The sequence below is a fragment of the Mus pahari genome, chromosome 11 (genome assembly GCF_900095145.1).
Source record: "Mus pahari chromosome 11, PAHARI_EIJ_v1.1, whole genome shotgun sequence".
In the NCBI taxonomy this organism is placed as follows: Eukaryota; Metazoa; Chordata; class Mammalia; order Rodentia; family Muridae; genus Mus; species Mus pahari.
In genome coordinates, this window is record NC_034600.1 from 56,863,235 (window position 1) to 56,877,295 (window position 14,061).

The window sequence follows — 14,061 nt, forward strand, 5'->3', positions numbered from 1 at the left end:
AATAAAGATACTGAGGAAGCCTTATAAAGCACAAAGATTACAAGTTCAAAGCTTGCCTGGGATGCGGGGTGAGTTCAAGACCAACACAGTCAACTTGGCAGGACCATCTCAAATATAGTTGGAAAGTGGAGTGGAGCTATACCTAGTGATAGAGGGATTTCTAAGCATATGTGAAACCCTAGGTTTAAAACTTACTACCAGGAGGAGGAGGAAGAGAAAAGGAAGAAGGGAAAGGTACGGGAAGAGGTATAGGGAGAGAGAGAAGGAGCAGAAGAAAGAAGAGGAAGAGATAGAAAAGGAGGAAGGAGGACTCATCTATAGGTAGGGTTGGGTTCAGACTCAACCCCACTCTTTTTTTTTTTTTAATTTTGAACATATTCTTTTTTATTTACTTTATTATTATTATTATTATTTTCTTTATTTACATTTCAAATGCTATCCCGAAAGTTCCCTATACCCCCCCCCGCCCCTGCTTCCCTACCCACCCACTCCCACTACTTGGCCCAGGCCTTCCCTTGTGCTGGGTCATATAAAGTTTGCAAGACCAAGGGGCCTCTATTCCCAGTGATGGCCGATTAGGCCATCTTCTGCTACATATGCAGCTAGAGACACAAGCTCAGGGGGTACTAGCTAGTTCATATTGTTGTTGCACCTACAGGGTTGCAGCCCCCTTCAGGTCCTTAGGTACTTTCTCTAGCTCCTCCATTGGGGACCCTGTGTTCCATCCAATAGCTGGCTGTGAGCATCCACTTCAGTGTTTGCCATGCACTTCAACCCCACTCTTGTACAGTGTGTATACATAACCTATACACATCTTCCTGTACACTTTAAATCATCCCTAGATTATTTATGATGCCTAGTATAAAATAAATGGTACATTTAGTTATCATACTACCCTACTTAGGGAATGACAAAGAGTCATATTCAGTTACAATGTAAATGCTTTCCCAATGCTTTCAGTATGGAGTTGATGAAGCTACAGATGCAGAAGCTGTGGATGTGGAGCGCCCAACCATCTTCAGAATCTCAGGGGACACAGTGTAGAAATGAGAACTCCCCCACACCAGGAATGTGAATCGTGGCTTGAAAGCCACTGCAGCCTCTGGAGTGGCTTGGTGAGCTAGCTACGAAACATTCTATCCAAAACATGTTGCCTTTGCACTGTTATTTATTGATGGATGATCTCATGAGTGACCGGTTCCTCTGGACCTCAGGCCAACATGGATTTTCTAACATCTGTCCAAACTCTGCCCTGGCCAGGGAGAATTAACATTTACCCAGTTCCTATTCTTTCCTTTAAGCCAAAAAAAGCTGATTAAAAACAAAGCTCTGCAGTAAAAAGAGGTGGCAGGGACTCTAAGTTGAGTGAGTTAGTGTAATGGGAGATGGGTGTGATGCCTCCACCTTTGGGTAAGCATCTACATGCCAAAATAACCCTAGTACAGAGGTGAATACAGCACTGAACTGTAAATTGCTACAGCTAGCTTTGAAGATAGAACTCCCTGGGACACTACCCTAATGCTGGGCCAACCTGCACCAGCTCCCATTTGGACCATGCAGTCTCTGCTAATTAACTCTACATCTTACAGAATGCAGCTGTCAGCATGCACAGCACGTGGACATACACGGCACAGCTCCCTCTCAGGAACCTCTTGGGTTTTTGAAACAGGAAGAGAATGGGGTATGCGGACTCAGACGAGAATGTTTTAAAGTGTCTCCATAGCCATTGCTAGTCGCTTTCACACAACCATGAAGATCTAGCTAAACCACTGAGCAGTTGTCCAAATGGCAGCTGACTTGGGTTGGTGCACAGGGAGACAGATCTTCTGGAAATTTTAATTGAGGATAAATTACCACCCTGTGGTGTAAGCATCTTTGCGCTAGATTCATTTTAATAAAAACAAATACAGAGCAGTTATTCCTAGCTGGAGTTATTGCTCTGAAATCCAATGTACAACAATCTTAATCTTCAGCATGGTGTGAAACAGCTAATCCCCTGTTCTTCTCTTCACCCTAGGAAGATTATGTCTTTTGTTTTCCAAATTAAATGCTAGCATTCTGTATTGGAAAGAAAAAGTCAGACTCCTGAGAATCAAGGGGCACATGTGAGGTTCTTACCCAGTTATTTCAGCCTCTGGCCATTTAGTACTGGAGGCAATTGAGGAGATCCAGTGAGCAGAGGAGCCCAAAGGATGTACCTAGCAGTGCATAACACTTAATGGATAAATTTATTTAATATTAGTTTGCATAATATAGAGGCTTTCTTACACTTGGGAGACAGAAATGTTAGAAATGGATTTAGGTTAGTGGAAGGGTGTGTGGCTGGCAGTACACTCACTGCTTATAGCAAACACGCAGCGTTGGTGAGTTTTACGTGTTGTACTGGCTAATTTTGTGTCAACTTGACACAGCTGGAGTTATCACAGAGAAATGAGCTTTAGTTGTGGTAATGCCTCCATGAGATCCAGCTGCAGGGTATTTTCTCTATTAGTGACCAAGGGGGAAGGGCCCCTTGTGGGTGGGACCATCTCTGGGCTGGTAGTCTTGGGTTCTATAAGAGAGCAGGCTGAGCAAGCCAGGGGAGGCAAGCCAGTAAAGAACATCCCTCCATGACCTCTGCATCAGCTCCTGCTCCCTGACCTGCTTGAGTTCCAGTCCTGCTTCCTTAGGTGATCAACAGCAGTATGGAAATGTAAGCCGAATAAACCCTTTCCTCCCCAACTTGCTTCTTGGTCATGATGTTTGTGCAGGAATAGAAACCCTGACTAAGACACGTGTGCAGGGCTTTCTTATGATGAGGGTCCTGAGTGCTAGCGGAGGGAGAGTCTGGTTTTTACCCTGATAAGTTCCCTGTGCTCTGCCACATTGTCCTACAACATTAAATGCACAGGCAATGCTAAGTGGACTCAGTGAGTTTGGTTTGGTTTGGTTTGGTTTGTTTTTTTTTTTTTTAAAAAAAAAAAAGCACATGAATTGAAAGGAATAGTGTTAGGGAGTGTTGGTGATAGATTGGTGGGGAAGAAAAGGGGGCATCTTTGATCAAAATGTATTATCTATGTATATGACATTCTCAGCTTTTAAAGTTGTCCAAAAACGAAAAGCAACCCAAACAGTACAATTAATGAAGAAATTACAGTATCTCATTCAGCAAAATATAAATGAAATAAAAGAAAAATAAATTATGTGAAACTACATAAAACAACCAGAATTCACTTGATGATAACTTATTGCAAAATACCTAAGATTGATTCTTCTTCAAGTAAGTCTTAAATTGTCTTTGTCCATCAAGGAAAAGGCTTATAAGAGCTAAAAAGAGCCTTAGACATTCTGCCTAGCTTAATGGGAACAGTTCTAGGGTTAAAGAGATTGAGTCAAATAGAGAGACCACAGTGACAACAACAACAACAACAAAGGATGGAGAAGAAAACTGTAAGGATCTCCTAGCACCAAAGGATGGAAACAAATCCCACATCACGGGAGAGTTAAGCCTTCCTTCAGACTTTTATAATTGATAATCTCAGTGGTGGGTGGGCCAAAGCATGCAGAGAAGTCTAAGCAGAAAGGACAAGGGGCTAAGATCAGGCAGTGATCTGGTGAGAGTTCAGGTATGTCCTATTTACCTCTTGAAGGCAACGCTGCCTCCTCTTCTATGGGATGCTTTCCACAGTGTGGGTGGGACCCTGCCTAGTTCTCCATCTAGGGAGGAGTCATTCTAGGTTCCCAAAAGAATGAGCCGCCAGCCTAAAGATTGCAAACTCAGCTGTTGGCCTCAGTGGAAGAGGGTTGGTTTAATGGGGGACAGTAATAAAGAGGGGCTTCGGGAATGAGTGGGTCTAAGTAGGACCACTGTTGATGCACAAGGCATCCCTAGGGGAAAAACGGTTAGGAATTTTCTTGGCATTTGTGCCACAGCAGGATGGGGCATGGGAAGAGTCTGAATAAGGTAATGCGAAATGGCATGGTGATGAGAGAGTCTGAGAATACAGAGGTGAGGAAGACAAATCAGATGGTCGTGGACAAAGCAGATGGAATTTAGGAACTGTCTTAGTCAGGATTTCTATTCCTGCACAAACATTATGACCAAGAAGCAAGTTGGGGAGGAAAGGGTTTATTCGGCTTACACTTCCATACTGCTGTTGATCACCAAAGGATGCAGGACTGGAACTCAAGCAGGTCAGAAAGCAGGAGCTGATGTAGAAGCCATGGAGGAAAGTTCTTTACTGGCTTGCCTCCCTTGGCTTGCTCAGCCTGCTCTCTTATAGAACCCAAGACTACCAGCCCAGGGATGGTCCCACCCACAAGAGGCCTTTCCCCCTTGACCACTAATTGTGAAAAAACTTTACAGCTGGATCTCATGTAGGCATTTCCTCAACTAAAGCTCCTTTCTCTGTTGATAACTCCAGCTGTGTCAAGTTGACACAAAATGAGCCAGTACAGGAACTCACTGTAAACCTGCTCACAGATGGACTTTTTACTTGTCAACCACAGTCATACTTAGAGAGATGGGGATGTGTGAACCCTAAGATGACCTTAGGCTGAATACGCAAGGCTCAGGTTTTGCTAACTGGACTCCAGATATTTGAAGCAGTTGCACTACACCATCATGCAAAGTTGTGAGCCCTCATCGGTATCCCAACCCCAACTGAAGCAGTCAGTAAGGAGGGCCATGTTCCCTTCAACCTGGATCTGCTTGCTGTGAAGAACGGATTCAGAAAGATTTAAAAAAAAAAAAAAAAAAAAAAAAAAAAAACAAATCTACCCTTAGCCTTGTGTCTGATTACCATAACATCTTGTCTGTGGGTCAGCAGGGGGTGTGCTCAATGCTAGGACAAAGGTACTGTGTGACCAGGGTTAACATTGAGCATAGCCACAGTGAGTGGCCATTTTGTTTCCCTCTGAAAGTTTTCTTACCACACCATGGTTACCTTGCCAGAGGATAAGGTGAAGATTGAGTTGGGAAGGCATTGTCAAAAAGGCATTAGGAGTGTGTCTAATTCCTTGGCACAGGCAGCTTGGGGCATTAGGGAGTGCATGGGTGTAACCAGATTCCAGCATATGTAGAAGAAAGTTATCTAATAGGAACACCGAGTGGTTTCTGATAGCATTTTTAAAAGGTAAAACTTTAATGAGAAGGTTTTTTTTTTTTTTTTTTGATCCTACACCAGCAGAAGAGGAAATACAAACAAATAACTAAATCCACTCCTGCTTCTGCCTACCTGGATTCCGAGCTGAGTATTTCATTTGCAAAACAGTCAGAGACCTGTCTGGCAGAGGCTTCCTGGTTTCACCCACGAAGGGTGATTTATAGCATGGTGATCTCAGATGTTGTTTTATGGGATACCCAAAGGAGGAGGGAAGTTCCAATACCGGGATATTTTAGAACACCTTCAGCCAAGCCAGGCTGAGTTTAAAGGATGTTCAAGAAGAAGAACTCTTCCCAGGTTATACACAAATGAGATCAACAGCATTGGACACCCTTAAGAACAAGTAGAGCCGTAACTGGGATAACCTCTGTCTACCCTAGCTCTTCTGCTCCCGGTTACCCATATCTTAATCTATTTCTCTCCATGGGTCAATTGCTCTTGCCTTATGTATCATCACCCTATAGAAGGGGACAGTTTCACAGTCTGTCACAGGTGTCACACAACTCTTGATTTCTCAGATGCTCTGGGACTTGCCAGATTTCTCTCTCTCTCTCTCTCTCTCTCTCTCTCTCTCTCTCTCTCTCTCTCTCTCTCTCTCTCTCTCCTGTCAGAGTGTGGATAACAGCCTACTAAATCTCTCTACACTCAGTTTCTGTACCTAGTGGAAACCAGTGTCTCCTTATGAGGTCATGAAAAGGCAGAAATGAAATTCAAGTGATTGAAGACCTCACGCCAGTGCCTGTTAGAACAAGCTCATTATTGAATACCTATCAATCAGAAGCTGCTGACCACTTGGTTTGAAGAGGATGGCCCTGAGAGATTCGAAGAAGTGGGTTAGATTGAGAAAGTGCTACCTAGATGTGTATTTGCAAGGGATCTAGGCCAAGCAAGCAAAAGGTCTCCAGAACTTTGCTGAGCCCATTAATGGGTTTGGATTCGATAGAAGGGCACTGCTTGTTGGTACCCACGTACCCCAAGCTTCCAGTGTCATTAAAATGTCTATTTTTGAGTGATTCCACAAGCAGTAGTGGCAGGTGTTATACACCTTCAAGAAGTTGTCCATTGAGTGGTATGTGTCTGGCAGACAGAGCACATACCCTGATCAGGAGGGAATGGATGAATTCTGCTCCTCCAGGGGCTCATCAAGCATCTCTTCACGATGCTCGGTGAGCCTACGATGGAGGACTTTGCCTCCTAGATGTTCTTCCCTTGATTTAAAAATAAAATTTAAAAGGAAATAAAAACCATGTGTTTCTGGAAATTTACATGTAGTTCATCAAAATCTATTGTTTTTTGGAGCACTGTCTGAAGTCTAATAAGACTAATGAGTCTTTTTATATATATATAAAAAAAGTCTTTAAAAATCTTTTTTTTTTTAAAAAAAAAAAGCAGGAACTTGAGAAGCTTTGAAAACTGTTCCAAAGAGTAAAAATAATAATATTAATAAATTGCTCAAAACTCTCAAGCCCTGCAGGTTCAAAATTGACATAATACCCTGAACCCAAGAGATTTGAATTATTACTGTTCATTGTCTCTTGCTATGGGGCTTTACAGAAGGGAGAAAGAAGCCACTTGGAGGGTCACTAAAATTCATTATGAGGTTTGCTTCACAGCCATGGCCATGTCCCTGGAGAGTTCCTGAACCTTCTCAGCCTGAACTTAGACAGGAACCTCCAGCCTGACCCTCCCACTCTCCATCCGGCAGGATCGATAAACTGACCTGGTTTATGCTCCGGATACTGGAGCAAGAGCCCTCCATGAACGGTTCTCCTGTGGGGAGCACAATCTATATTATATAAATGGGTGGTGTGCAGTTAAACAGTTAAACAATGATGTGGAAAGATGAATGCAGAAAATATTAAAAATAAAATAAAATAAAATAAAAAGCCAATGGCTTGAACTGTCTTTCTGAACACTTCCCCTGAACTCTCTACACTGTTGTCTGACGACCTCTTGTGGTGAAATCTTTGCCAGCAAGTGTGAATCAGGGCTTCTTAGCCAAGCCATCCCATGTTACATTTTCCTAGATTCTCTTCCCGCTGTTTTGTCGCTCACATTAAGCAAGGCGGCAAGAACCAGTTGGAAGCACCCAGAATAAAGTAAGTGGTGCGTGTGCCTGAGCGGCTGTCGTTTAACAAATGTTACCTGGTGTTTTCTCTTCCAGGGAGCCTCTGATGTGTTGCCTGTATCAAGAAGAAGGGGCCAGCCTGAAGAAAAACATGCCATCTGCACTTGCTTTCATGCTACTTCTTCTCAACATCAGCCTCCTGAATGGTAAGAGAGTCTCTTCTTGCTCCCCTTGCCTGGAGTGTTTACCAGGGGGTGGAGAGGCTGTCTCCGTCTGTTGCAATGCAGCCGTGAGAAAGGAAACCATCCGTGTCGTGTGCTGCTACTAAATTATTTGCCATACTTCTGCGTTAAAATTAATGCCCAATCTTGTCATGTGCTCCCTCTCTCCCATCCCCATTTTAAGAGAGGACAGAGAGGGCACTGGAGATGGACTTGCCATCCAGGTTCTTACAGTTACCAGCTGCGTGACTTGAACCACTTGTGTGTCTCTTCATGGTTTTAATTTCTCCAAAGAAGGATAGTTATATTTCACACAGTTCAGATGAATTAATGTATTTGAAAATACCTTTGGACAACCATAAAACAATATATAAGATTGCTATTACAAGGTAGGAAAGAGGTCCAGCCACTTCCAGTATGTGTGCTACTCCTAGAAACAAAATTCAGAGCTGAATGAAAAGCTGTGTGATTATCTACATAGGTTTCTATATCTACTTCTATGTCTTTCTGGGCATGTGTACTTCTGAATGTACCAATGTGCATACCAACTGTTTATAGTACTGGGATGTAAATGCTTCTGTGTGAATATATGTATATATGTGTGTATGTAGATACCAGTGAGTAACCTCTGTGTATATTGTGTATCTCTGTGTGTGTGTGTGTGTGTGTGTGTGTATAGAGAGAGAGTGTATGTGTGTATGTGTGTGTACCAATATATATTGCCATCATTATGCCTTTGCATATATTTCTCTTTAGATATGTTGATATGAATGTTTTGCATTATCTGTGTATATGGAATCGGTATAGACAAGTGTCTGCATTTCTTGGACTTGTACAATATCCCTTGTATTGCACTGAGATAGTCCATAAACTTTGTTTCCTCTAGGGACATGAAAGGAACATTGGACTACTTGTCATTTCACATCATTTCACGTCCTTACCTTTCCCCCCTTGAAGGTTGTTTGGCTTGCTTACTTTTTCAAGACACGGTTTCTCTGTGTAGCCCTAGCTATCCTGGAACTCATTCTGTAGACCAGGCTGGCCTCAAACTCAGAAACCCACTTGGCTCTGACTCCTAGGATTGAAGAGGTTTTTTTTTTTTTTAATGAATATTTCTTTCTACATAATATGCTTCTCCTCACCCATGGCAGAAACAAACAAGCAAAAGAAACCTTGTATTTTTGCAATGACTCCCAAAAGCACCATCCTGACAAAATCTTCCCTGAGGATGAACAATGCTCGAATATTGGTAGATCCACACAAGGCTCACACAGATGGTTGTCAGCAGTTCTAAGCTACTGTGACGCTTTGCTGGTTAGCCCACAGCCCCATGTGGTACACCATACTAGATCATTCATTAAGTTCTTCTTCCTTAACACATTTCATACAGACCCCTTTTCCAATTCATGATCCCTTGGCCATGATTCTCCTGACCTGCTCTGTTGGATGGGTGGGCAGCTAAAGTTCCACCCTGAGAGCCTATGTGAAAGATTGAATAATCGTGGGGGAAGATATAGAAGACCCCAGAACTGCTAACACCATGGCAAAATGGGGGGATGGAAAATAAGAAGAGATACCATCAGTTATAATTGGTCTTCCAAGCCGACAGCATCATGATAAAATCCCAGCGTTATTCTGTTCTTTTCAACATAGCAACCAAGCATGAGAATTGGAGATCAGCTTGCCAAGAGTTCTGGAGGTTAAGCAAGTGAAAAATCTCATACTGTCGGCCACCTCACATCCTGCCTACCTTCTTACTTCTAGCCTGACAGTGGGAACAGCTCTCATGTGATGCTGATAGCTCCCCACTCAGAGTGGAATGAGCCTCTATCTTTCCTCTTACCATACTGCTTTGTGAAAATCTACAGAACTACAAGGAAGGTTTGGGTCACCTACCCAGAAAAAGAAAAAAAAGAAAGGAAGTCAGGGCATAAATACAAAAGGAGATTAAGACTGAGATTCAGTAGAGGGCTGGTGAGATGGCTCAGCGGTTAAGAGCACTGACTGCTCTTCTGAAGGTCCTGAGTTCAAATTCCAGCAACCACATGGTGGCTCACAACCATCTGTAACTAGATCTGACGCCCTCTTCTGGAACATCTGAAGATAGCTACAGTGTACTTACATATAATAAATAAATAAATCTTTTTTTAAAAAAAAAGATTGAGATTCAGTAAACAGCAAAAGGGAGAATTACAAGACAGTAAACTAGACCATTAATCTGTAGATTGTTCAGCCACAGGTAGGGCATCTGCACTGAACCCACACACAAAGGCTCAGGGGCTATTTATTTATTTTGGGAAGGGGGATAGAAAGATTGTGAGAGCCAGAGGTCCAGGAAAACTAGGACAAAACATTGTCTTTTGGACACATGGCAGCACCATGATACTCATAACTTCACCATGACATGCACAAAATCAAGCCAGTTAACAGTTCATCACAGAGATGGGAGGGGCTCCTGAATCCCCACATCTAAGTGAAGTACTACTAACAGCTGGCAGCTTCAAAGAACTAATAATTGTTCTTAAGTGCATAGCCCCTGGTGTGTCAAGCAGAATCCAATGAGTAGCTCGATATTCATAAGTATATAAAGAGCAAATCACACTTAGTATATATGTGTCCACGAATGTGTGTCTATGTCCGTGTGTGTGTGTGTGTGTGTGTGTGTGTGTGTGTGAGAGAGAGAGAGAGAGAGAGAGAGAGAGAGAGAGAGAAGAAACAGAGACTGAGAGAGAGAAATGGTAGGCATAAGGGCTAGATCTGTGATGAAAACAAAGGAAGAGTTGGTGCTGCAAGAATGTCAGAGAAGTACAGATTCCTGGGTAAAAAGGACAGAGAATGTCAGAAGGCAGGTCACTTACAGTGTATTCATAGGCTAGTTAGAGATAAATGGGGATTAATGCATTCAAAATATATCATATGCATATATAGAAATGTCAAAGAATTAATAAAAATATAATTTTTAAAACAAGATCATTAGTCTAAGGCTGTACAGAATCAAGGTAAGGAAGAAAGCAAGAAGGGAGAAGATAAGGGAGGGGGAAAGAGAAGGAGGGAGGGAGGGAGGGAGGGAGGGAGCAGTAGCCCAGGGACACCCAGAAAAGAGACTATAAGTGATGCAAATGAAGACAAAGGAAGAGTTGGTGCTGCAAGAATGTCAGAGAAGTACAGATTTCTAGGTAAAAAGGTCAGAGCATGTCAGAAGGCAGGTCACTTACCGTGTATGCATAGGCTGCTAGTCACTGGGGGAAAAGGAATGTTTTAGTTGGTAACCCTAACACCTACTAGACTCTGTGGGAAGAGGGGCTACAGAGTCTCCATATGTGTCCATCCCTCTCCCCTCAGTCTCACCCTTCATTGAAACGTGTGTCACTGGTCTCTCCAAAAGTTATTAACACCTCCATCTCAAAATGCAAATGTAGACCACCAGCAAACATTATCTAAGTGTCCTGTGGGCACTGCAACAGCACAGAGAAGGATGGTTGGCTCCTGGTGCTATGGCCTTTCTGAACTAAGCACTAAGACTTCTTCACTGGCCAGGGTGCCAACAAGCTACCTCTGTTGCTAGGAGCACCATCACACAGTTGAGTGGACTTCAATATTAACTCTAATGGCTGATTGCTTTTTTGTTTTAGGACAGTCACCACCTGGAAAACCTGAAATCCACAAATGTCGTTCCCCTGACAAGGAAACATTCACCTGCTGGTGGACTCCTGGGTCAGATGGAGGACTTCCCACCAATTATTCACTGACTTACAGCAAAGAAGGGTAAAATGTCTCTTTCCTTAATGTCAAACCCAAACAGAGTGCTCATACTCTCCTAGGTCCAACTTATCTTGGCTCTGAGTTGGAAACACCATGCTTTCCTGGATTTGCACCAATAAGGTTCATCCCACCAGGAAAAGAATTTAATGTCTCTGCCCATCTTGTTCAGTCAAGGTTTTTACAGAACAGCCTTCAAATGTACATTGTACAGCAGCATTATAACATTAACCAAGTTCCCAATTGTCTGTCACAAGCTTAGATTGCAGACAAAGTCACCATTTCCTAAGTGTTGGCTAATCATGAATAAACCACATGCCATTGAGCAGTATAACTGCTCATCCATAAACCACAGGCCATTTGTAGCTTTTTTTTTTCTTTGCTAATACACTACTTTTGTAACATAACTGAATTATATAAACTGTGTTGTGGTCCTTGGCAGCCATGGTACATTAGGTTTTCAAATGTGCTTCATGCCCAAGAAAATAGCCTTTAAGGAAAAGAATTCAAGGATTATGTTTAAGCAAATTGCTAGTCTATAAGATACCATCTCAGCCAGTCATGGGAGCACACATCTGTTATCCCAGCATTCTAGACACTGAGACAGGAAGGTCACAAGTTCAAAGACAGCCTGAACTACATAGAGAACCCCTATTCCAAGCACATCAAAAGAATAAAATTCAAGATTTCCTGGAAGGCATATTTAAATGTAACACTGCCATAAGGGCAAAGGGAGATCATCTCAAGATGATAATTTTGATAAAAATAACAGTGATCCCCTTCTAGAAATCTTAAGTGAGCTATAGAAATATTAATTTAGCAAAAAGTACACATCTGTACCTTGGACCTAAAAGTAAAATATGTATTACTGATGCAGACAGGTATGCCACTTTCCAAGGTCTGCTTGTACACAAAGCTGTCCACCCATCTGGCATGCAAAGATGAATGGCACAAATTCTTAAAGAATCCAGGACTAGAGAAGCCTCCACCCCCTGTGTGGTGTGGCTGGAGTTGAGGCTGTTAAAACAGGAGCATCTTAATGAGCCACATGGGGCTGAACTATCCCCCTTCATGCCCACCTCAGTCTGTTGCTCACTTTCACCATCTAAGATACGTTGGTATCAGTGTATCTCCCCCTGAACCCTTTTTATAAAATGGAGCTCAGAATGTTTGTGTGACCACTACGACACTATGGATGATCCCATAATGTGTATATGTGCTAATGAAGGTTCCAACTACATAAGGCTGCCCAACAGTGATGCAGTTGGTATGAGTGTGCCTTGGCCAATAGTAACTCAGGAGGACAAATAACAAGGTGCATAGAAACATCTACAGAAAAAGAGTTAGTGAAGAGCAGAGTACTAGAGGGGGAGGGGGCAAAACTAATTTTTCCACCCCTTCTTCAAACACACTTCTTTCCCTCACACCCCGCTGATCTGAGTAGAGCACAGAGCCACAGGAACCCATTTCTCTGTTTTCATACTTATTCTTTGAATGCCTTATCCTCATAACCCAGTAATATTAATCTATTAAGAAAAAAATGAGACCCCTATTTTCTGATTCACTCTTAATGCATTACTCGTTGCAGAGAGAAAAACACCTATGAATGTCCAGACTACAAAACCAGTGGCCCCAATTCCTGTTTCTTTAGCAAGCAGTACACTTCCATATGGAAAATATACATCATCATAGTAAATGCCACGAACGAAATGGGAAGCAGTGCCTCGGATCCACTTTATGTGGACGTGACTTACATTGGTAAGGGAAGGGGAAGTGGGTGGGTAATTTGTTACTGTTACATAGCTATCAAAAGTCAAACTCTATCTGGGTCTTCCTGGCTTATGGTGGATTCCAGATAAGAAAGATGAGAGAAGTCACAGTATCTTCTTTAAGAGAGCATTTTACACCAACAGTGTTGACTTTTCATAGAGAGATCAGTATTTGAGAGGTTTACGTTCTCATATTTTCCCTCAATGCTAACCCTCATGTTTTATATTCAGTGTGAGTGTTCTGTGTGCCTCTTTTATTAATACTTCCCTCTGCCCTCTCTTTGCAACTCTCTTGCCCTCTCTACTAGCCAACTCAAGTTTCTTTTATGGCTTGTTGGGGTGTGCTGGAGGTGAAACCCAGAGCTGTTCATGAAAGCAAGCTCTCCCACTGAGCTACACCAACAGCTCCAAAGGTCTTTTCTCCTCTGAGAAGACAGTGACCCTCTCTGGAAAGGAAAGTCTTTTAAAAGGATCTTCTGATTCTGTATGTTGATTCTTCTGAATCAACTCAAATGCTTTGGCTGAAATTCAGCTCTCAACAATATTATATCTACTTCATTATTTTTGGGGGGTTACATGAAATTTTATTACACAGCAAAGACTGTCCAAATTAAGGCATATACCAGATATATTGGCATATTATAGCAAAACAGGCAAACTATTACAAGTGTAAAATGCTGTCTGGTACCATTCTTAGGTTTTGGATTAGCAAAAGTTGGTGATCTGTTAAGAAAGCATTATAATGGTTTTGAGAACGACAATGATGTTAGGTCAGATATAGGTGTGGTTGATAAATGGCTTTCAAATGAGCTAAAAATGGCCAAGATAATTTGTCTCTGGTCTATAACATTTAAGTTCTCCACAATCAAGAAGTTCAAGCATTTGACCTGTAGAGTCTGACATAGTGGTGACTTTTTTTTTTCCATTTTTTTATTTATTATTATTTTCTTTATTTACATTTCAAATGCTATCCCGAAAGTTCCCTATACTCCACCCCCAACCCTACTCCCCTACCCACCCACTCCCACTACTTGGCCCTGGCCTTCCCCTGTGCTGGGTCATATAAAGTTTACAAGACCAAGGGGCCTCTCTTCCCAATG

At 42.3% G+C, this 14,061-nt stretch overlaps 1 protein-coding gene across 5 annotated transcripts in view; it reads left to right on the top strand.

Moving 5' to 3' along the window:
* Prlr (prolactin receptor) overlaps positions 1-14,061 on the top strand; it is a 176,683-nt gene that overhangs the window by 135,616 nt on the left and 27,006 nt on the right. For all 5 annotated transcript variants that reach the window (XM_021208501.2, XM_029544149.1, XM_029544147.1 and 2 more), the window contains exons 3-5: positions 7,309-7,418; positions 11,066-11,198; positions 12,781-12,950. In XM_021208501.2, coding sequence (XP_021064160.1) covers positions 7,319-7,418; positions 11,066-11,198; positions 12,781-12,950 — 403 coding nt within the window. In that variant the 5' untranslated portion in view covers positions 7,309-7,318. The remainder of the gene's footprint in view (positions 1-7,308; positions 7,419-11,065; positions 11,199-12,780; positions 12,951-14,061) is intronic.